Source organism: Macaca nemestrina, chromosome 3, assembly GCF_043159975.1.
Source record: "Macaca nemestrina isolate mMacNem1 chromosome 3, mMacNem.hap1, whole genome shotgun sequence".
Taxonomy (NCBI): Eukaryota; Metazoa; Chordata; class Mammalia; order Primates; family Cercopithecidae; genus Macaca; species Macaca nemestrina.
In genome coordinates, this window is record NC_092127.1 from 166592747 (window position 1) to 166618009 (window position 25263).

At 35.6% G+C, this 25263-nt stretch overlaps 1 protein-coding gene across 13 annotated transcripts in view; it reads right to left on the reverse strand.

Annotated features, from left to right (window-relative positions):
* The window catches only part of LOC105487786 (protocadherin 7), a 427259-nt gene that overhangs the window by 158121 nt on the left and 243875 nt on the right, over positions 1-25263 (reverse strand). For 2 of the 13 annotated variants that reach the window (XM_071093763.1, XM_011751411.3), the window contains one exon: positions 1780-1806. The exons of the other annotated variants lie outside the window; for them this stretch is intronic. In XM_071093763.1, the coding sequence (XP_070949864.1) occupies positions 1780-1806 (27 nt within the window). The remainder of the gene's footprint in view (positions 1-1779; positions 1807-25263) is intronic. 13 annotated transcript variants of the gene reach the window in all.

Here is a 25263-nt window from a genome sequence, read left to right on the forward strand (position 1 = left end):
TTTTCACATTATCTTTCATAGGATCCAGTGGGAAAGCTGTCCGTTTAGGTAAAAATGACAGCTGGCAAAACACAAACGGACCTTCTGACTCTGGGGTGAAGAGTAAGGTCCAGCCAATGGCATAATGTAGCAGGCATCATTTTAAAACTCACAACATTTCCGTGGTGACTTGGGTCTTGAGTGCTTCCAGATTATATTGGAAGAGAACGAGTTTTAAAAAGAGATGGCTGTTTGAAAAACATAACATCTAGATGGAAAGAACACAGCGTAGCGTGAAAAATAGATGAAGAAATGAACAAAGCAGTGAGCATTTACATCTATAGAATCCCCTTTTCTAAAGTGAAGAAACTGGAATACCTCTCTTCCTTACTATACCTGACCTCAGTTTTCTTTCATTACATATGTAAAGAATTATAGATACTTATTTTAGATCTACTATAAAAAAGATGGGTTATTATTATTCCCATTATGCACAAATGACTTATAAAAAAGTTTGCATTTTAAAAATGGGAAGTTGAGCAAGATGGCAATTTGGATTGTGAGGCCATGAAGCAGAAGTGGGATCATATAATGCTGTGCCCACTTTTAGCTCTTGCAAACGGTTTCAATGATAAAGGCGAATATCATTGACATTCATATTTTTAATAGCATTAATGATTTTCATAATCACAATAGTATTCCCTAACTCTAGCAAGTCTGTGGGATTATAGGAGTGGTTTGCCAAAGCCTATTTCATAGCTATTTAATAAGTGTTTACCCAAGGTAGATTGATTTATATTCTTCTTAAACATTGTACCATATATAAAAGAACACATCCGTAAACCAAAGTGACTATTTTGAAAAAGAAAACAAAAGCACAGGATAGAAAGGGTAAGAATTCTTTCTTTTTCTGTCACACATGGAATTGACATATATTAACACAAAATCATAGTAAGTAGCATTCTGGAAGAGAATTCTCTATCACTCAAGTTGCTATCATGCTGGAAACATTTTTATAGTGTATATATTCTATACATATTGTGTATCTATAGTGTGTGTCTGTATAGTGTGCATACATACATATGTAGATAGGTACATAGACAGATGTATGCACATTGTTCAACTTCCTTGAGGCTATCATTGCATGCTTTTTTTCCTCTTTAGGCACAAGATTTTTAAATTTTGTAAAGAAAAATGTAGAATAATGCTGAATGCTTGCTCTTATTTGACTACATTATATAAAAATTATACTATAATCATAAAGAGAATTTGCCAAATAGAACTCAATATTTATTAGTGTAATAAATGCTGTATATAGTCCTTCAGTTTATTAGTCTGTATTTGTCAACATTCTAATCTGATTAACTTCTGTATTCTATTTCCAGGTACCACATATATTACCAGGAACCCTTTGAAAAGTCAGTACCATGTGAATAAATTCTAACACATTTTTCTAGACATAGTTTGAGGCAAAACTTTTGACAATTTGGTATATAAAGTAATGATTCATTGATATTTATCAATCTCTCTCCCTCTCTCTTTTCACTGAAATTTATACATTTTTTTGGTGGGGAATGGTGTCAGATAATCAGCGCTATGTTGGAAATATACAACATAACCCCTAATCAATCATTAGCTACTCCTTTGTTTCACTTCCTTAGCTTGGTCATGAATCTCTAACTCATTGAGTGTTAGACCAGCGACCTCCAAAACATTGCCTAAAGGTAGGCAAAAGGAGAGGTTAGAGCTCACAAGGGTTCTGTGCTTCTACTTTGTAAGTACTGCCCATTATTTTAGTACCTGCAGTTCCTTGGAATGGTGCGGCACCTGTAAAAGGTTAATGAGCATAGATACTTTCAGGCATAATGCAAATTACAGACACTACACAGACATTTCATCAAGAAACAGACAAGCAACATGCATGCTGCAGGCACACTACAGGTGGCAGATATTACTGCAGCTCCATCACTGGGATATGGTACAGATTATATATTTATACATATTAGTGAGATGTATATATTTGGAGAGATACCATTCATAAGTACTATTTAAAGAGAGAGAGAAAATTGTTTTTCAACAGGTTTTAGGTGCACCTATCTTAGCTTGTTTTGCAATCAGATATTTACACCATTCTTGTTGTGACAGATCATGAGAAATCTCTTCGACTTTATCAAATAAATCAAATAATGTAAGAAACAAGTTTCTTTAAAAAACGACAACAACCACTGTGATTCACTTCTATCCACAAAGTTTTGCATTCACAAATTCAGGCACCTTGGCTTCGCATAAAACATTTTTAATGCTAAAAATAAATTGTGGTCTAAATCATCTACAATAAATATTTTAAGTATATTTGAAGTCTCTGATCTGTTGAAAAGTAAGGTGAGGACTTTTGGATGAACTCTCAATTAAAAAAGAGAAATCAAGCTGTCAGTTTTTCTAAAAATCTTGAAAGATTTGCCTTCAAAATCACATTCATTATTCTATGAGAATCGTCAGGCATTAACGTACATGCATTAATACTACCATCATTGCAGAGGGCCCGCAGAGAAAGAGTTCTTCCATTCCCAGTTTCATTTAAAAAATAATCTCTTGTTATTTTTGTAACACTAAACACTAATACAGAAGTAATCAAATTAGCATTAGCAGTTCATGTTGCAAACTTCAATGTGTATTGCTACAACATCAAAGTAAAAATATTTGCATATCAAAAGTAAAAGAGGTGGGATTTAAATGGATTTAGTGTCTTAAACAAAACTAACTAGGCCTTGATGATAACTTAAATGATAAATAGTTCACAAATATAGAAATTGAATATATTTATATTTCTTTTTCAACAAACCCAAGGCCTGTGTACTAAATGCTAATGAAATATGAATATTAGAAAAAAATGGAATATGACAGTGCATATGGAAAATGTTGGGCTTCTCATAAACTGAGAATTCTGTTTAATTCATACTATAGTGTTTACAACTGTTTATAACTAAGAGTATGTAGGTGACAATTCTGTCTACCCATCTATCTAACTAACATATTACAATATTCTGAGTCTAATTATTCTCAGTAATTCATCACATAGAAAAATGTAATGGAGTTGATAGAGTTGCGGGCAGAAACATGCCAAAATAATGTGTTTTCTACAGTATGCATCCCTCATTTTTTATCACATGGTACTATCGTGCAGTTTCTATCTGCCTACCACAATGTCTAATGTTTTAATATTCCTTTCTCATATGGTGATTCGGATGGCCAAACTGAATAAAACACACAATTTTTATAAATGAGTATTTTTATGCAACTCATGTCTGTGTGCTTTCTAGGGAATAGCATGTTTTTGCAGATGCAAATCTGGCCTTTAAAATAATTTATATTACTGCCTTAGCTCAGTCTCATCTTGACAGTGACCTGGTGAGTGACCACCATGTGTGGTACAATATCCTCCCTAGAAACTAAATATCCCTTAATATACTTATAGCGTTCTTTCCTCCTTGGTGCACACTCCTAAATTGCCCTAATAAGAAAAGCATTTCTTAGGTTTCATTAGTATGACTATGCACCAATATTTTATTTTGTTGTTTCACATTCCAACTAATATTTAAAAATATTCTTATGGTATTATTATGTCTCAAAATATTTCCAAAAATATATAAGAAATAAATGTATTCACATTTATTTTAATTCTATATAGGTACCTAGAAAAAAGAAAACTGATTTTTTTCAGAGATAAGTTCTCACTATGTTCCCCAGACTGGACTAGAACTTCTGGATTCAAGCATTCCTCCTGCCTCAGCCATCTGAGAAGCTGAGAATACAGGGGAGAAAAAATACTATTTTATAACTCATTTTCATGATTTAAAATTATGTAAAATAATTCAAGAATTACTAATGGCAAAACTTCCCAGAGATACTATGAATAATATCCATCTCATTTTATAGCTATTAAAGGAGGTTCATGGAGCCAACTTGACATCTGTACTTAGAAGCTTTTGAGGCAGTAGCTGGGTATCCTTTAAAAAAAGACATACTAGGAATGGGTAAATAAGAAAAAAAAAAAAAAGATTTTCAAGTAAAAACCTGGTATAAAATAGATATGAATTATTACTTTTTCCTAACCTTGTTATTAGGTGATCTGTAAATTAACTGCATGATATACTTGGATTAAGTTTTGTTTTTGTTGTTGTTTGTTTGATTTTAAGAAAACTTTGGAGTACTATAGAAGAATAATATGTATTAGCTTTCTTATCATAAAATCTTAAAGGAATGGACTAGAAAAAGGGCCAATTTCGGTTGGGCTTGGTGGCTCACACCTGTAATCCCAGCACTTTGGGAGGCCGAGGCGGGTGGATCACGAGGTCAGGAGATCAAGACCATCCTGGCTAACACGGTGAAACCCCGTCTCTACTAAAAATACAAAAAAAAAAAAAATTAGCCGGGCATGGTGGCGGGCGCCTGTAGTCCCAGCTACTCGGGAGGCTGAGGCAGGAGAATGGCGCGAACCGGGAGGCGGAGCTTGCAGTGAGTCGAGATCGCGCCACCGCACTCCAGGCTGGGCGACAGAGCGAGACTCCGTCTCAAAAAAAAAAAAAGAAAAAGAAAAAGGGCCAATTTCTCTAATTTACGATCAATGAATACTGTGATTTCCATGTAGGTATAAAATGTCACAGTGTATTGTAGAATGTTATGCACAAAGATAAAGATATTTTCTTTTTTTCCTTTTTTTATTTTTTTTTATTTTTTTTGAGAGAGAGTCTCGCTCTGTCACCCAGACTGGAGTGCAGTGGTGTGATCTCTGCTCACTGCAAGCTCTGCCTCCCGGGTTCAAGCGATTCTTCTGCCTCGGCCACCCAAGTAGCTGGGACTACAGGCACCCACCACCATGCCCGGCTATTTTTTGTATTTTTAGTAGAGACGGGGTGTCACCATGTTGACCAAGATGGTCTCGATCTCTTGACCTCGTGATCCGCCCGCCTCAGCCTCCTGAAGTGCTGGGATTACAAGCGTGAGCCAGCATGCCTGGACGATAAAGACATTTTCAAATGGATTCTAATTATATTAGAACAGTTTTAAATTTCAGATAAGAAAAATCAAATTGTGCAAAGATCACCTTTGTCATTGTTCAGTCATTTATTCATAGTGATATTATAAGGTCATTAGACTTTTTTCTTGGTGGGAGGAGGTGAAACCAGGATTATCTACACATCTCTCACTGGTTTGACTTTTCAGATTTGCTACAATATCTATATAATAGTGAATCATTTTATGCTCATGTAGAAATAGGTGGGTTTTTACCTTGCTTGTTTGTTGTTTTGCTTTTCTATGTGCGTTTAAGAAAGGCACTTATAGCTACAAAGCATCTTCATGGGAAATAATAATTCTATTCTCAGGAGAAAATAGACTAATTTTTTTTTTTTTTAAGACTAAAAATGACCTCTTGGGAAGAAAGGACCGATCTGAATATTAATGTAATCAGTAGTTATCATTTAACAGGCAAGGAGAAATCAATTGCAGGCCAAAAGAAACTGTAAGTTAGATATCTCAGACTCAATACTAGAAGGAAAATTTCAACTTTTAAAGAAGAATTCCGTACGTGGATTAATTTTTCTTGGGTCTAGAAAGAATTGAAAATACCCATCTCAAGTCTTTTAACTATTTCAGGTAAAAAAGATCCTACTTTTCAAGGTGATTCTTACAAAAGACTAAGCTTTGAATTTAAAAAGTCACAATAATTATGATAGTCTCGGGTATAACATGTCGTGGTGGTTACAAGGCCAGAGGATGGTAGTGCATTTATTTTGTTGTTATTGTTGTTCTTTTAAATATAAATAAACCAAAAGAGATAAAATGTAATGAAAAGACAATGGAATATTTAACATTATCTAGCTCAAACGCTTCTTTTTGCAGATTAACACTGCAGCCCCAAAAGACAATGGTTTACTCAGGGTCATACATCCTTCTGCAAAGCAAGGATGAAATCATAGGTTTAAAATTTCAAAAATTGAGAAATGTGCTTATTTCAAAGGTAAGATGAGTCAGTTGAAGGTAAATCAACTACGTATTGATGGGCATCTACTTTATGATAAGTGCTATGCTACATGCTTCATACAAATGTTTTCATTTCACTCTGCCACAGCTCAGGAGGTAAGAAATTTTGCTGATTTTTCAAACTCGAATACTTAAAGTCAAAAAGGTTAAATAAATTATCCAAGATCACAAAATTAGTAAGTTGACTGCATAGTCACCACTAAAACCCAAGTCATTCTCTTTCTTAAGCCATCTTCTTTCCATTTTACTGGATGTTAAAATATCTGAACTCAAGGCCTGTTCTATAATCAACCTAGCCTGGAATAATATTTGTTGAAAAAATGAAGGTAATAATCTATAATGCTTCCCATAAAGGAACTGAAATATAAATCTAATAAATAATTAGTAGATCTTCTGACTCCAAACAAAGACAAATGAAGTTTCTAAGCATGATGAAATACAAGGGCCGAGCATGGTGGCTCATGCCTGTAATCCCAGCACTTTGGGAGGCCAAAGTCGGGGGATCACTTTAGTTCACGAGTTCTAGACCAGCCTGGCCAACATGGTGAAACTCCATCTCTACTAAAAAGATGAAAATTAGCTGGGTGTGGTGGCAGGCACCTGTAATCCCAGCTACTTGGGAGGCTGAAGTAGGAAAATCACTTGAACCCAGGAGGCGGAGGTTGCAGTGAGCAGAGATCACGTCACTGCACTTCAGCCTGGGCGACAGAGCAAGACTCTGTCCAAAACAACAACAACAACAACAACAACAACAACAACAAAAAGATGAAATATAAAAGAGTGCACAAATGTCCCCTTCTTTTTTTTAATAGTATTACTATTCCAGCCTTTTGCCCCAGAAAACAAATGTAGCTAAAGTTTCAGGGACATTTCTCATTACACATGTTTATGGTCATATATGGCTGGCTTTCTTTCTCTAAAATAAACGTTTTATTTAATCTTCCTTTTGCCACATTCTACTGGAATTACCTTTATTGCCCATGGTCTCTTCTATATTTAACCAGAAATTTCATTGTCGTAGAAGTGGCAAATTGGCTGCCTTTAGAGGTGACTCACAAGGACACACAAATTTTTGGAATTACATATTGGCAGGCAATTTGCTCCTGCATACAATTCTAAACCTTAAGTTTTACTCTTTCTTTGGGGCACCAGTCATCTTACAGTAATGATCACATAATCACAGTCTTTAGAGTTAATTGTAAAGAACTATACTGTCAGTGAGTCCAACTTCCTTATGTTTATGTGTGAAGAAACTAAAGACCTGAGAAGTAAAATTGGCTGGGAGAAAACGTTCCCAAGGAACAGAAGATTCAAGACCAAATATAGGCTTCCTAATCCATTGCTCTTTCCATATGTTCTCACAATAAGCGTCAAACAAACACTCTGCTGACAAAGATTATCAAATATTTAAGGATAAGAAAGGAAGGCCAGGCCTTTATCCAAGAGTGCCACTTTGAAGTCTTTTCTGTTTCAGCAGTCTCTAGTTACGGGGCAAGATTTTATATGGAAACTAACCTTTGTGTGTGAACCCCTCCTCTGGGCTCATTTTTACCTCCCCCAAAGAATAGCAAGGCATTTTTTTTCTATTTTACATATTTTTATCAATTAGTATGTTTGAATTTGGAATGTGTTTTACTAATTTCCTTAATCCTGCAACTCTGTGAACATGAACACAGTTGTTTCTCGAAATCAATCAATCTTAGCACTAGGGATACTAATGTCAGATCAAGAGGTGTCAGTAAAAAGGTCTCAGAATTTACTACAGAGAAATGTGGAATGCTTTTTGTGAAATCCACACAAAGCCTTTCTTCTACTCAGTGGTGTGGAGCACTATGACAGTACCCAGCGAGTATCAACAGACAAATGGAAATATACTGTTACAATGCTATTATTAGTATTTATAACAGCTCTAGTGCTCTTGATAAATGAAGCCACATTAGTTAGTTTCAGGATCTTATTCTCACTTTGGCATATCCACTAGCACTTCTGAACATGCAATTAAAATATTTCAAAATGTCACTTATGTTTGTAGTATGCATTCTACAAGAAATGCATACTGATTATGGCCACTTGATTTGTACTAAGCCATATACTTTTAGAAACAAAAATATGTTAACATTTTAGGGGTTAAGAAATCCCTCCAACACTATTTGAAATAAAGTTGGATGAAAAATAAAGCTATGAATGATCATACAAATGTATAAGTATGCTCTTTTTCTGAATTTGAAATAGCTTTTTCTTTGAAATTCCCTAAGTTAAAGTTAACTTTTTATTAAACAAATGGCAAAGTTGATTTGAAAGTTAGATGCTGACCCCTTCAGTGACTTTAAAACGAGCTAGTCCTCCACTCAAGTTTTTAGAGACTGATTTTCATCTTTGTCCAAATAATATCAGAAATCCTTTGGCTCATAGTAATTATAGTTTAAAATCAAATTGCTACTTTTTTCCCATTAAAAAGAAAACTAAATTTTAGATTAGATAGATGAAGATAAAAATACACTTATAGATGTAGACACAGATTTATATCTACTCATAAATGTGTATGTATGATTACTTAGATAATATTCTTTTCAAATGATTTGGCCAATGTAACTCCAATATGGTGTTAGGTGGAAGCAGTCAGAGACCAAAGTTAAGCTATGAAAGATGCCCTCTGCAGCTACCTACTTCCTTGATCCTAACAAAAGGCAGGTCAGGTGATGTCCAGACAAGAGTAGAGGCATGTTGTCAATTACTTACCTATATGATAAACTTGATTTTGCAGACAGATTATGTTATGTGGCTGTCAGAGCCCACCTGAAATTAATGTTTAATGCTTTAAAAAATGAAATATGTTTCTTTAAATTTTTAATTCTCGCTAAAATCAGTGTCACAGAAAATGCCTACATTCCTCCGCAACTCTGCAGTACTCTCTCTAGGTGCTATCAGAAGTAGATTTAAGTGTTCTTCCTGTTCTGGATATGTGAGGGAGAGTAGAAGAGATCACACCAGGGAAAGAGTGGATGCAGCTACAGTTAAATGTGGTGAGGTCAGTAAAGTAACTGGAAAAAAAAAAAAAAACACACACACACACACACACAAGTCTGATGTCCTTCATAATAGCATTTTATATATAGTGCAGCAGGTCATATGTATTGCACAATGGGTTAAGAGTTGTTTTGCTAATTATTTTGAAAAGGAGGAAATATAAAAAGGGATTCCCAAATTAGGAGTCTGAGGGAGATGACAGCCCTGTTGGGAAGATCAAGCCAAACCTTGGTGACATGCTTGGATGGTACCACAATTCCACCTCCTATGGGAGAGAAAGTGGTGAAAGTTTTCTTGAGAAAATACAAATAGGGCATAAGTGTATGAGCCAGGAAAAGTGGGATAAGGAAGAGAAATAAGCAGAAACTGGGAGAGAAGTTGAAAGTGAGAGAACTGGTTGAAAATGCTTGTGAAGACTCCTCAAGGAGAGATTAACATGAAAGAGACAATGGGGCTAGAGAAAGCCTCCTCCTAATTTCTCTTTTTCTCTTCACACTCCCTTTTGCACACTGCTCCTGTATGATTCTCTCCTTTACAAAATTAATTGAAATTTTAAATCCACAATAATTATATATTTTTCATGTGCAAGATGCTTTGAAATACGTACACATAGTAGAATGGCTCGATTGAGATAATTAATCATATACATGATCCCATATACATTTTCCCACATAAAAAAAATCGTGTTTTGTGTGGTAAGAACACTTTAAATCTTCTCTCTTAGTGATTTTCAAGAGCACAATACATTGTTATTAACTACGGTCATATCTATGGTACAACAGAACTCTTGAACTTCTTCCTCCTATCTGTTTACTTGCAATTCTCTTCTAACAAAGAGTTCATGTACCAATAGAAATAGAACAGAGGCCACCAACAATGGTGAATGGCATTCTAAAGTGTAAAATATATGAACTCTGACTATCATTTTAGTGGGCAAAATGTAAATGAGAGTAGCACTTTTTAAAAAAGAAAAATTCAGTGATATACAACAGAAAGCATTTTCATATCAGATTGACACTGGCATGAGAAGACTTCACATTAAGTAAGAAGGTTAAGGACAGTGAAAAATGAATCTTTTATTATTCTTGGAAGCTGTATTATAATACATAAACTGATATATTCTATTAATTTAAAAAGGATTCTTTGAAGAGCTTGTATTTTATTCGCTGGTAGAATATGAGCTTTTTATTGTCTAAAATTGATTTGATTTCTAATAAAATATTTGCTTCAACCTTGGGCTGCAAGGCACCAGATAGTTCAATGTGAGACGGTAATATGAAAAATCATGATATTTTTTCATGCAGCTCAAAGCTTCATGTGCTACCCATCAAATTCATTTCCTTTGTACCTAAATCTGTCATAAATCTTGGCATCCAAATATGAAATATGGTTGCCAACAATAATCTACTGTCAATAAACTTAATAAAGCCTTCAAGTGATACAACGCTTTCTGGTGGCTTTAAAATGCTTCACAAATAGATTATTGATCTTTATTGTTGATGATGACATTAATAATAATCTACAAATAACAAGGAAAGAAAGGAATGGGGGGAGTGTTAATTAGTCCCAAACACTGAAGCTCTATTTTTCTTTTAAACATTCATGATTGAAAATAAATAAATGGGCCAGGCGCGGTGACTCATGCCTGTAATCCCAGCACTTTTTGAGGCCAAGGCAGGTGGATCACGAGGTCAGGCGTTTGAGACCAACCTGGCCAACATGGTGAAACTTCCGTCTCTACTAAAAATGCAAAAATTAGCTGGGTGTGGTGGCACGCATCTGTAGTCGCAGCTACTTGGGAGGCTGAGGCAGGAGAATCACTTGAACCCAGGAGGCGGAGGTTGCAGTAGCTGAGATTGTGCCACTGCATTCCAGTCTGGGTGACAGAGCAAGACTCTGTCTCAAAAAAATAAAAATTACTAAATAAATAGCTAAAGAGATTCATAGGTAAATTCAAATTGTGATAGAAATTTCTATTTAGTCCATAGAAATTAATGAAAATTGATCCCACTTTTAAAAATTTAACAATTGTTTAAAAATTGGATAACCTTTAGAAAGACAGAAATAGTTTCAAATGTAGGTATTAGCAGGCTTTGATTTTTTTCCTCACTCAACAATGAATGAATCATATATATTTGAGTGGGTATGATACTCGATGTTTCTTTGCAAGACTTGTGTTTTATTCTCTTGAGGATCAATTGGAGAAAACACAATATGAACAATGGAGTTAGAAATAATTCTTAATGCTCATGTTCAGCTTCATTTTATGTCTGTCAGTATCCGTTGCCTAGACTAAATTTTGTTAATCACGGAAGGAAATCCCATGTTTTTCCCCAGTAGCTAAATATGTGCTTCATAAAAAAAAAAAAAAAAAAAAAAATCAAGAAACAGACAAAAAACAACTTATATTACTTGTACCATCTTAGTTTTGATAATGATGTAGCATATTTCAGATTATTATGACTTTAAATTATTAGTCTTATATTTAGAAAAATGTGTGTTTTGTTACCAGAAAGCTCCAGTGTAGTCATGTTGAATACTTTTATGCCTAATTGTTTTATGTGAGATTTGTAATATGTAAAGTGAATATTGACATTCTGTCTTAAAGCAAGAAGCATCTTAATCTTATATATAAAGCAACAAAGAAATCAGAAGGCTCCTCATTCCGTAAAATTGTTAACGTTGCTAGTCTAACAGTATAACAAAGGGAAAGCACCTAGGGTACAGGTGTTGAAACTGTTAAAAACGCTGTGACAAAAATTCTTTTTTATTGCTATGTCCCACCATAGTGTCGGGGTGGGGAATGGGATGCCACATTAGTGAAGAGGACAATAAACAATATCAGATAGCTGTGGACAAAAACTTGCTACTAGGTAATATTAAGCAGTGCATGGAATGTGCATTTACTATTGAAAAATCAGGTTCAATAAGAATTTATTCATTTTACACATGCTTGTGACCAGGTGGGAGAGATACAAAATAGTAATGATATAGTCCCTGACTTCAAAGCCTTTGAATTTAATTGGAAATCAAAACACATCTAAGTGAAATGATAAGTAACACTATTAGACAGTGAGAATAAAATAAAGACTGGCATTCCAGATCATATGATAGTGCTTGCCGTATTATGCATGTCAGTAGAGCGATGTTTGAGAGTGCAAAAATTCCTGGTATGACACAGAAGAAAATACGTTTTCTATTATCAGATTATATTGCAAAAGTCGAACCACTTTTGGTCTATGGCTGGGAGAACCTATCAGAATTGATATTTGTAATACTGATCATCTCATTGTCTATTCTCATCTTTACTATTTCCTTATTTGACAAAAGGATTAAACAAATTATCAGTCAAAGCTTCAGCTTCAATTTCAGGTAGTACCAAATTTTTTTTTTTTTCTTTTTCTTTTTCTTTTTTCCTTTTTTGAGACGGAGTCTCACTCTGTCGCCCAGGCTGGAGTGCAGTGGCGCCATCTCGGCTCACTGCAAGCTCCGCCTCCCGGGTTCACACCATTCTCCTGCCTCAGCCTCCCAACTAGCTGGGACTACAGGTGCCCGCTACCACGTCGGGCTAATTTTTTATACTTTTAGTAGAGACAGAGTTTCACGGTGTGAGTCAGGATGGTCTCAATCTCCCGACCTCGTGATCTGCCCGCCTCGGCCTCCCAATTTTTTTTAAGGATCACTCATTCAGCCATCTGATGCCTCACTAATCTTTTCTCACCAATGAAAATTGTCATTAACTTGAAGAGTTCTAAATATTACACGTGGTTTCTTTGTGGTTTTGTTTAAGAATAAAACTCTTTTTATTAATATCCAGAAATAATAATTAATTTCTTTTTTGTTTGTTTGTTTTTTGAGACGGAGTCTCGCTCTGTCTCCCAGGCTGGAGTGCAGTGGCGCGATCTCGACTCACCACAAGCTCCGCCTCCCGGGTTTACGCCATTCTCCTGCCTCAACCTCCCGAGCAGCTGGGACTACAGGCGCCCGCCACCATGCCCGGATAATTTTTTGTATTTTTAGTAGAGAGGGGGTTTCACCATGTTAGCCAAGATGGTCTCGATCTCCTGACTTCGTGGTTCACCCGCCTTGGCCTCCCAAAGTGCTGAGATTACAGGTGTGAGCCACCTCGCCCGGTCATAAAAATTAATTTCTCTCATCCCCTTCAAGATGGACTTTTCATTATCATCTCCTTATTTTATAAATATCTTGAATTTTCAACAGTTACTTACATGTAGTACATTAGTTAGGAATTGATATATTTTATTACAGATATTACTAAAACAAAAGAAGTATATTGTATTAGGAAGAGAAAAAACACTTATTGAATGCCAAATATTGTCAGATAATGGTGTAGATGTTTTAAAAGTCATAACAACTTTTAAAATATTATCATTGCAATATTTTTTCTTGCAAATTATAAAATCAAAGCTCAGAAAGTTTAAAACTTGCCTGAGATCACATAGCTAAGAAAAAAATTTAAACATATGCACATTTGAACCAAATCTAAACTTTCTCACCAAATCACAGTACTTCCCAATATAAAAATATTATCATATAAAAGCATGTTTACTTTCTTTTGATACTAAGGCTGTATGGGCTATTAAACAGGATGTTAAGCTTCTCCTTTTTGAGGCTTTAAATAATTTTTAAAGTGGAATTTCAGTGTGGAAATAATGTTTAGAAAATAGTGACTTACATAATCATGATTTTTCAGATGAGGAAATTAAGGATCAGAAAGGGAAGATTTGTTCTCCAAGGTCAAACCCAGCATTCTGGAGGAAGAGGCAGGACTGAAAAAACCATTTATCCTGGATATTAATCAGTACCGATTCATTTATGAGATGTATTCTTATGTAATCTTAAGATAAGGGAGTCAGGATTCAATGAACTCAGATTTTTAACAGGATGTTCCTCTATTAATTGGGCCATACATATAATATTTAGTTCACTGCAACAAATTTTGAGTGATACTTATGAAATACGGCCAAACATCAAAGAAAATTCTGAGTATGGAAGAAAAATAACCAGCTGAAAAGTTTTAGATTTATATGAAGCTAAGGAGCATGCATCTCTCAGTCACTATATATGCAACGCTCTCCACCATGTTATTTTAATACCAGATGATTTTCATTTCAAAATGGCCAGCATGGGAAAATACAATTGTTCAGAATTCTTAAAACATTAAAAGAACTTGATCATATGTCACTCCAGAGATCCTCAGAGGACTAGGGAAGGGGAAAAGTTGTGGACTTAGGCTGCATAATAAAGAGTCACAAACCTACACAAAACCTCCATGACTCGCACTATGAAGAGGAAAGGACAAAATGAATAATATGAGCGCCAAAGTGAAACTCAGGTAGACAATTTCTGAGAATAGTCTAGTGCATGAAAATGTACACTTGGTGAAATTTTTTTAATGTACCACCATATTCCAAATTTGGCTGAAATACAAGTCATATTTCCTCCTAGAGATGGGAGGCAAGGAAGAAAAACAAAAGGAGAAAAGGGAAAGAAGAAAGAAGAAAAATCTTATTTTGCCTCCTGAAGAAAGTCTTCCATTGATGACTGAGGTTGGTCCTGTCCTGACATCAAAAAGCCTGCTAATCAGTACCAATTCATTTATAAGATGTTTTCTGGAGCACTCCACAGACAGCAATGGGCCAAATTATCTGGGGAAATAGGTCAGGAAAAAGAAGAAACCAGGGATAAGGGCTTCTAATTATAGTTTTTATTAAAATGACAATTGTAATGGAGTGTCAAGATTTTACTCTACTATAAAACTGACCCAGAGAAAATAACCTAGGGCTACCTATATAGATACTAGTTCTAATTCTTGCAATAAAGAAAATTAAGCTAAGTATTGTTTCTCATATCTATTGTATATAGAAGGCTTTTAAAGAAAGATACGATAAATGCCTACTTATTTATCAATATTTTATGTTTAATGTGGATTAAAGTCTTCAAAATTAAAATCCACCCATGTATTAAAATAACCGTATATTTTCTTTTTTTGTCTTTTGGTCTTTTTTCTTTTTTATTATCCTTTAAGTTCTAGGGTACATGCGCACAACGTGCAGGTTTGTTACATATGTATACATGTGCCATGTTGGTGTACTGCACCCATTAACTCATCATTTACATTAGGTATATGTCTCCTAATGCTATATATTTTCAATGGAAACAACTATTTACAGGCAAGCACAACATAGATTTAAATGACTTGCTATTACTTATGACACTCAACTGGGTAAATATTTAATAATTACCCACTTTCCTGATAAGATACTGATTATTTTTAATGAAATAAAATAATTTTTACTTATTAATCTGAAAAATTAAGTGGCATAATTGTTTACTCTTGTTTAACCATGAATTTTGTTCTAAATCCTGTCAAGAATGAGATAAAAATAGTCAACAAGACTTTGTCAATGGCAACCAAACATGTTTCCCATATTATTGTATTTACTGGCTTTTCTTTAAGAATTTTATGGGCTAGGTGTGGTGGCTCACCTCTGTAATCCCAGCACTTTGGGAGGCCGAGGTGGGCGAATCACGAGGTCAAGAATTTGAGACCAGCCTGGTCAACATGGCAACACCCCATCTCTACTAAAAATACAAAAATTAGCTGGGCGTGGTGGCAGATGCCTGTAATTCCAGCTACTTTAGAGACTGAGACAGGAGAATCCTTTGAACCAGGGAGGCGGGGGTTGCAGTGAGCCAAGATCAAGCCACTGCACTCCAGCATGGGTGAGAGGACGAGACTCCGTCTCAAAAAAAAAAAAAACAAAAGAAGAGGAAGTATTTTATGGCCAGGCGCAGTGGCTCACGCCTGTAATTCCAGCACTTTGGGAGGCCGAGGTGGGCGGATCACCAGAGGCTGGGAATTCAAGACCAGCCTGACCAACATGGAGAAACCCCATCTCTACTAAAAATAAAAAATTAGCCGAGTGTGGTGGCGCATGCCTGTAATCCCAGCTACTCAGGAGGCTGAGGGAGGAGAATCACTTGAACCCGGGAGGCAGAGTTTGTGATGAACCAAGATCGCGCCATTGCACTCCAGCCTGGGCAACAAGAGGGAAACTGTCTCAAAAAAAAAAAAAAAAAAAAAAAAAAAAAGAAGAATTTTATATTGAAAGTCGATATAAAACCTCCTAGAGTTATTAAAAACCAAGCCTGTATCAGATATTAAAGTCCACTGATGTTTTGATTTGCATTTTGTAACCAGGGAAATCATAATTGTGAAGTGATGGCATTTATGAACAACCACATTATGAGGGCTGCAGATTCTTTCAAAGTAAGGCAAATGCTCACCTGAGGAAGCAGGGATTTACTAGAGCTGAAAGGATTGAAGGACATAATGGAAATGCTGTTAAGGGTTGTGGTTAGAGACCAAAGGCTGCTTGGGAAAGTTTGACATTCTTATTTGGTTTAATACACTCAAAGGGATATGTGAGTAAGACAAGGCCAGCTTTAACATTCACACAGGGTAGGCATTATTACATTTTAAAATAATTGAACTTTCAGGACCAAGGGTATATTTTATTTTATTTTATTTTATTTTATTTTATTTTATTTTATTTTATTTTTACTATTCTTGTAATATACAAAGTAAACCAATTTGAAGCTGCTGTCAGAGTATAGAATATGGTCAAGGGCTAAAAATGAAAGACTAGATAAGTAAATAAATGTAACAAGTAAACAAGTAAAATTGGAAAGACTAACACCTTGCTTTACAAAATAGAAGTACCTTAAAACCATAAAACAGATGGGCCAGATAATATTATCTCTGGAATGTGTCTGCTGAAAATTGAAAATTTGGTAGTCTTTCTAAGATACAGAAAACACGGAGCATGTATGAGTAAAAGTATTCTTGTGCAATAATGATTTTGCTCGTGTGAAGTAGGAGCCTGTATTATATTAGTCATGAAGGAGAAAAATGATTCTGATGGTTTTGGAGATACACTATTACTCATATTTAGAACTTTCCAGAATGATGTGTCCTCTCAGAATATTTTTCATGGCTTTTCATAAAACACACTATAGTTGGTTGGAGACAAATTAATGTTCATTGAAACTTAAACCTTCCTGGGTTTAAGTTTTTGGTAGGAGATTCAACACACACACACACACACACACACACACACACACTGAAAGGGAAGGACTGGATGAATTTGATGGGTTTGTAACATACTGCTTTGTCTCTCTCCTCCTCAGGGGGACTGTCTCCTCCTGAAATCTCTGCTGGCAGCTCCACAGTCTGAAACAGTCACAAGTCAGAGAACTACAATACAATTATCTCCTTGCTCTAATGGTTTTTTCCAGACAGATGTAACCCTAGGTCCTAACTTAGGCTAAAAACAGTGAGAAAGTCTATGAGAGAAATGCAAGCCAACTAAATAAAAGGCCTTTCTCTTTTGCAGTTGTTATTAATTTCTCCTAGCTTGCCTTTAGTCTCATTCCCCTGCCCCCGCCGGCCACCCTGTGTCCTTTAAGATAGCCCTCTCAAAACCTCATTAAAAGGGTGAAACTCCAGCACTTTTGAATGCTTATTTAAAACTGCTGAATTGGGCCAGGTGATAAAGAATAGTGGGAAGGGATATCCTTTCCAAAGGAGGCTATAAAATACTACCTTACGTGCTTAATTCGTCTTGGCACTCCCACATATTTTGGTTAATTATCAGAAATTAGCTTGAGGGGAAGATTAATCTTTTTACTTAGCCAATACACAACTGGTAGTTTCTACTTAGTCAAGTCCCATGACAGCTTCCACAATTTCTTATCATTATCTAGAAAAATGAGAGGCTTGTGTGGTGGAAGAAAGTCTCTATTATCCAGTTTAGTTCATTAGATATCTGGCTTTTGGTTATGAAATGAAGCACACCTAAATTTACAAAGAGAGAGAGAGAGAGGAAAAAAAAAAAAAAACCTTTCATATTGAGTGGGGAAGTATTGTCTTTGTGAGGAAGTTCTGCTTTGTTTTCTCCCCAGGTCATGAGAAGAATTACATTTAGTAATCAAAGATAGAAATTCATGAAAGAAAGGAAGAGAGAGAGAGAGAGAAAGAAAAAGAAAGAAAGAAAGAAAGAAAGAAAGAAAGAAAGAGAGAGCGGACGAACTGCAACACTAAGATTTCATCTACTGACAAATGAATTCATAACTGGCATGAGAAATAACACATCTGGGAGTGGTTTTTTTTTTTTTTTTTTTTTTTTTTTTTTTTTTTTTTTTTTTTTTTTTTTCCTAGAGTAGATTTGAGCTAGGAGACAAAGGTGTCTGCCATGAATTTACACCTCCCACCCTCAAACATACTCCTTCTTGCTATTGCTGTTTTACTAGTGATTTTTTAAAGTTTGGTTTTTCTAAAAGAGAGAAAGTAAATTCACATAAATTCAAGCAGCACCATCTTTCACCAAATTTCAGGTTGTATTTTTTTTTTTTTTTTTTTTTTGTGAAAGGAAGTAACTCAATCCATTTGGGTAATTTTTCTCAAGGTGAAATGGAGATAGATTACAATAGAAACTAATATAATTTTCACTCTCAAGCACATATTGGATACAGTGAAATCTGAACTAACCTAAGAATAAAAAAAAAGAAATTGGAGATTGTGACATGTACTGCTTATCACTCCAGGAATATTTTGCCCCAGTGGGGTTTTATTCTGTATTTACCTCATTCCAGCCACTTCTCTGCTGCTATAACCACCATCATCCTCCCTGCTTTTAATGGATTCAGTAATCTTAATGCTTGGCTTTTGTCCCCTTCCCCTTCCTCACATCTCAATTATTACTTTTCTTCCTCCTCGAATGTTACTAAAACAATCTGCAAAATTTTAATATGGTAATCTTTTATTCCAAAAATGCACCCATCACTCATCACACTCAGTTAAACATCTTGCACGTCAACCAAAGTGTGCTCTGATTTGATTCTAAACCATCTATGTAAACTCATCTCCCCAGGTAATACTGTCTCCACTCTCATACCAATGTCCCCCGTTTTCCCTAAACATGCAACAGCATTTCTCAATCTCTGCTCAATCTGTGTCTTCACTCTGTCTTTCAGTACCTTTCATTCTCCCCTTCACCTATCTAAAATCTGTTCAGTCTAGAGGTCTTTTCATAATCTATCTCTATATCAGAAATCTTTTGTAAATGTGATTTTTGTCTCTGTTACACACCTGGCCATTTAAAGGCAAACTTATTAAGAGTTTAATCCTATTTCCACATTTTTGGGGGAATTTGTTTCTGTATGTCTCATTTCCTCATTATGTTACCTTTTGAAAGGTCAGAAAAAGTATTTATCATTTCTTCACATCTCTTAGTCACATGGAATATTTATTCCTCATCTAGGAATTGTTCAAGAAACAGTCATAAGAATGGAACTATTTAAACTAGAAAGAACCAAACACAACAGCAAGAAAGGTGGTGAGGGCTAAAGTTTTAAAATAGTTTATTTGCAAATGTGCGTGAGTTTATGCTGCCCAGTGAGTCTGACGTTCTGTGTGGTGGAGTGGGGTGGGGTACAGTGGAGATGGACTAGGGGTGATTGTGCCTAAATTATTATGTGTCATGTTGGATGATATGAAGTTTAGGGTGTGGGTGATGTGGGTGAGGCCAGTGATTTTATGAGCAAAATAAGATCTGTGAAGTGTAACTGAGTTTTAGAGATAATTTGTTTGTGTTGTAGTGGATAATTACATTAATATAGGTTGGGCATTATAATCATCTTGATTACCTCACTCTTTGTAAGAGGCTTAGGCTCACTGGCAGACCGTTTAGTGTACCTGGACCAGAAATTGACTCTGAATGTTAAGGCTGGGTCATGTCATTCGACTATTTTTTCTAGATGACAGTGGTCCCTTCTAGATGACAATGGTTCACCATATATAATCTTTGTCTTAACTGTAGGGCAGACTTAGAATTGGAAAATCCTTTGGAGGAAATTAAAAAAATCCTGCACAAAAAACCCCAAAAACCGAAGTTTTAAAATAAATGTAACTAGCCAGCTGAATGACTCATATAAAAAAAAAACACTATGTTAAATTTTCATAACAGTGCACACATTTTAGCAATGGAAAATGAAATACTGGTGTTCAGATTAAGAAAAAGTGGAGCACTCATCATTTCCATAATAATAATTCTGACAATTAAAGAGAAAATTATTTTAGTTATTTAAAAAATTTCCTTTTCATCTTGAAGAAGTGATATGACTGCCATTTAATATCACACAGCCTGAGGCTTCTTAGATGTTCCCTAAATGTTAAGTAAATTATAAATAAAGCCATCTCAATATTTTACTGCTCAGATGACCTTTGCAGTTCATCTTTCTAATCATGATTTTTTTTTTTTTTTTTCTTTTAGAGAGAGTCTCATTCTGTCGCCCAGGCTGGAGTGCAGTGGTGTAATCACCGCTCATGCAACTTTGACCTCCTGGGCTCAGGCGATCCTCACATCTCAGCCTTCTGAGTTGCTGGCCCCACGGGTATGTGCCACCATGCACAGATCATTTTTGTATCTTTTGTTGAGATTGGGTTTTGCCATGTTGCTCAGGCTGGTCTTGAACTCCTGGACTAGAATGATCTTAATGGCGTGTTCATGGTTTGTGCAGCTATTTCTAGTCCCTCCTCAAAAGGAGACGATTTATCTACAATGTACCATTTACTGTGCATCCTTATCAAAATGTTCTAAAACAACTGACAAGAATACTTGTTTAAACAGGGAGAGAGAGATTAATTCTGATTCAAAAGTTTTTGCAGCCCAGGGATCTACAATTTTAATAGAGTGATTCTGATGCAGATGGCTTGAGGACTACATTTTAAAAAACACAGATCAAATTTATGCTAGTTACCAATAAAGCCAGAATTATTGAGCCACCATTACCTGGGACATTTGAGCGAAATAATCCTTCCTAAACTTAATTTACATAAACACACAGCAGGTGTTTGGGTTTATTTTCCTATTGCTTTGCTGCCAGAATTCACAGAGCAATTGGAGCCTTGGTTTCAGTCTACATGGAGATATTGTTTTGTTTTATTTTCCTCTTAGATTAAGAAATGTGAATATAACCTGTGCTAGTTTTTAAGATACTGCTTATTATATATGCATATCGTTCATACAAGCTAGTTAAGAAACTCAGGGTAGTACAATTTCTTTAAGAGCTAGTACAATTTCTTAACTCAGTTGTAACTTCTAAGTGACCTCTGGCAAGGAATTCTTTTGAATATTTCTAGCAATGTGGATCTAATAACTTTAAAAAAGTAGATGATTCTGTACTTGGCTAACCTGAATTATCCTACTGAGCTGCATGTAATATTCCTTCCTAAGACTTTACTTGCTAAACTACAAAATCATTGAGCTGAGCGCTGAAAGTTTCATTTGTGGATGAACTCACTCTACACTTCCCACATGAGGAACATAAACCTTAGACAGATGAGGCAACTTTCACTACTTCACAGAACTGCATATGAAAACCTGGACTCCTGATACTTTACACTACAATGATACATTTTATATATGCTCTGTAGCTACAGAGAATATAAGAAATCCTTCATCTGCCTGACGAATCTAGTTAACAATTAGTGACGTGTTCTGTAAAACAGTGTTGATTGCTTAGAAGCAGGGGGAAAAAAAAAAGTCCTTTTGGTTTTCCAAAAAGTGTTAAAAGAAAAGAAAAAGGTGTCTGATATTTAAAAGGTATCATTCGGCCCGGCACGGTGACTCACCTCTGTAATCCCAGCAATTTGGGAGGCCGAAGCGGGCTGATCACTAGGTCAGGAGATCAAGACCATCCTGGCTCAAGGTGAAACCCTGTCTCTATTAAAAATACAAAAAATTACCCAGGCGTGGTGGCGGGCGCCTGTAGTCCCAGCTACTCGGGAGGCTGAGGCAGGAGAATGGCGTGAACCTGGGAGGCGGAGCTTGCAGTGAGCAGAGATCGTGCCACCGCACTCCGGCCTGGGCGACAGAGTGACTCCTCCTCCTCAAAAAAAAAAAAAAAGAAAGCAAAACTAACACTGTCACATTTTGTTGGTAACTTACAATAAAATTCTTAGGGCACAATAGGTCTGTTTCAGAACTGTTATTAATAAAACCCCATTTATAATGCACATGAAGCAGCAGTATGCACAGTGCTTGGGGTTCGGGCTCTGGGGTCTGACCACCAGGATAACATATTGGGTGAGGCAAAATGAGTAACTCTAAGCCTCGGTTTCTCATGTGTAATCAGATTGTTGTGTGGTGATTACATTAATTAACACATAATTCAAGCAGCAATGCCTGGCACGCAGGAAGTGGTAGACAAATAATACTTACCTCTTTAATTTAGGTAAAATCTATCTGTGGAAAGAGAGGCTTAGTAAGATAATTTAAGGGCCTAATGTCTCAGCTTCTAGATACTGTAGATGAGATCTGACTCCAGCATCTATAATTTTAACTATTATCATTATTTAAAACCAGAAAATAAAAACTCTGAACTTTGTTCCATTTACATAGACACAAGATACTTTAAAATCACATATTTAGATCAGATTTTCATGCATGCATTCTCTCTCTCTCTCTCTCCTTCTCTCTTACTCTCTCACTTTTCCCAACTCTCTTCCAAGCATTCTTAGATCTCTGGGACTTAGAAGTTATATATACATTTAGAGATGAGGCTGAAGAAATGGCTTCTATGCTTGGACAACCTCTTTCATTAATACTTGTTTCACATTGCTAGTCTTCTCTGAATAGTTATAGGAACAAACGTTGCTTCATTTGCGTGAGCAATTTCCTACATTGCTTTCCCAGTGTTAGTTCCTGAAGGATTCACAAAACAGGAACTGACATTCCCCTGGAAAACTTTGAGAAAAAAAAAGAGACAAAATCAAGCTTCTTTCTTACCAAGAAATTTGCCATATAGGTGCAACAGTGCAGCTTCAAGGACAGAAACAGGAATGGCATGTCTGAAAATGCCCAGTGACTCTTTATGCATTGTATAAGGGTGACATTCAAAATCTTTAACTAACTGGTACGGTAAGGGCATGGAACATTCAGAATGGACACTGGCTGCAAATAACCAGTAAGTCTAGGCTCTGCATTCTGGCCTAAAACAGCCCTGTCTCTAGAGCTGAAATGGCTCTTTGTTCCTGGTGCAGTGCTTTAAACAAAACAGGCTCTCAGTAAGTATTCTCTGACCGAGAATACATACAAAATGTTAGAAAGGGAAGAAAAGATTATAATTTTTTGCAGGATCCTGAAGCTGTTACATAAGTTCATAGAAAGTGATAATGTTTGTGGAGGTTAATGTATGAATGAGTTGTCCAGAAAGAGATGGCAGAAAAATTGTAACAGGGTAAGGGAAACAAGATGTATACAGGCACATGTGTGGTTGAGAACCTGGAGTTATCCTATGCCACTATAGAGTATCCTATGCCAGTTTCTGTTTTTCAGTGTTTAATGAGACTTATGTTAACTTAGGTGACATTCTTGTTCACATAGAGACATGAAAACTACAAATTCTTAGGCAGTTCTTTACTAAGGCTGGATTCAAAATAACTGGCAAGTGAACTGAATTGATCTTTCAAAATTCAATGGTTAAAATATTAAAATGTCATTTGTGCAAAAAAGAAACTATGCACAATAATGTGTTTAGAAGGTTACGGGATGAGAAGCATGGAGTTTAGGGACGATTTTAGGAGATTAAAAAGAAGATTCTGATCATGTGCTTTGCTCACAAAGTCTCCAACCTTGGTTTGAAGGCTAAGCTGTCTTTTGTTTTTTAATTCTGGCATAATATCCTTTATATACATCTATAGCCATTTTTTTCTTTGACCAATTTTTATGTTCTTCTTCTCACTGCATCTTGAGTTTGTGTAGGACAAGGATTCCATGTGGTTAATTTTGCTTTTATTACTGGAAGCTAAACAGTACTGGGAACAGTGTCCACTCGACACATATTTGCAAAATAAAGTCAAGGAGGACCAGTGGAGATGACATAGTGTCCTTGTGTTTATGACTTGGCTTTTAGGGGCACATTTTTAATGAAATCAAAGAACTACATCTATTCTTTAAATATATATTGAGACGCTTTTCAGCAGATGACACTGAGTTGGGAATACTGGTTCCTTTACTCACAAGGCTTAGTCTCTTGGAAGAGTGAGGCACACAAACCAATTTTTGTCTGAGTTATGATATTAGCTATGCTAGAAGTATGCATGAAATACACCTCAGCCAGTTCCTATTACTCAATTTCAGGGCAAAAGTTGGCAATGATTTGTCTTAATTGGGGGGTGTACTATAGACTGGGCACCAAATGTTCAGACACAGAGACTACGGATACCTCATTTCTTAAATTATTTGATTCCTGTATGAGGTTTGGAAAATGCTACTCAAAGCATTTGGCTCAGAAGACTTATGTATGTCAACATGCTCAGTTTGAATGTAACATAAATATCATGGGAGCAAGAGAAGAAAATATATGAATACTTCCAGCATCCCAAGAGTCTCTATAGGACCCAGTGCTTTTCCTAATAAGATCCAGTGATTTTTACTGTTGAAAGTGCACTTCAGTTTATACAATTGTCTATGTTGGCCACCAATCAGAGTCTGTGTAGTTTTCATGCAAAAGTATAAACAATTTTAAATAGAGAGAGCGAGCAGAGTAGGAAAGACATCGTATGCAGACTATCCATTGAAGAAAATAATATGAACCACGAGAATTGTTTGATTCTAAATGTGTAGGAAATTCTATTTGGCCCAATTTTAGAAGCTATCTATTGCTAGCTATTAGACTCTTTTATGATTAGTTTTGAAAATACAGTCTGAAATTACAATTCATACAAACCAAATAACCAAGAGGATAAAAATCAATTGTGTTTATGACTGATTTTTTTTTTTTCTTTTTGCAATGTCAATAATTGCTTTCCCTTCTTGCAATTCAACATTCTTCTTACCCACAATTCTTATATGGATTTAAAACAACTTTTTAAATTATAATTTTTGTGGTAAATTATTTTCACTTTAAATATCCACATTGTATTTATATTGGCTAATTTTAAATATCCAGCACATAGAAAGAGAACAAATTTAAAACTAGTTAAGATGTTAAAAGTCTTTAGCACAATTCTATGATTTTGAAATGAGGAAACTGAGGCATAGAGAAGTTGATGCATTGCTTAATTTATTTCCTAAGAAGAAATTAAAATGGGGACTCTCAGGTTCCATTTTGATGCTCTTCTTACTA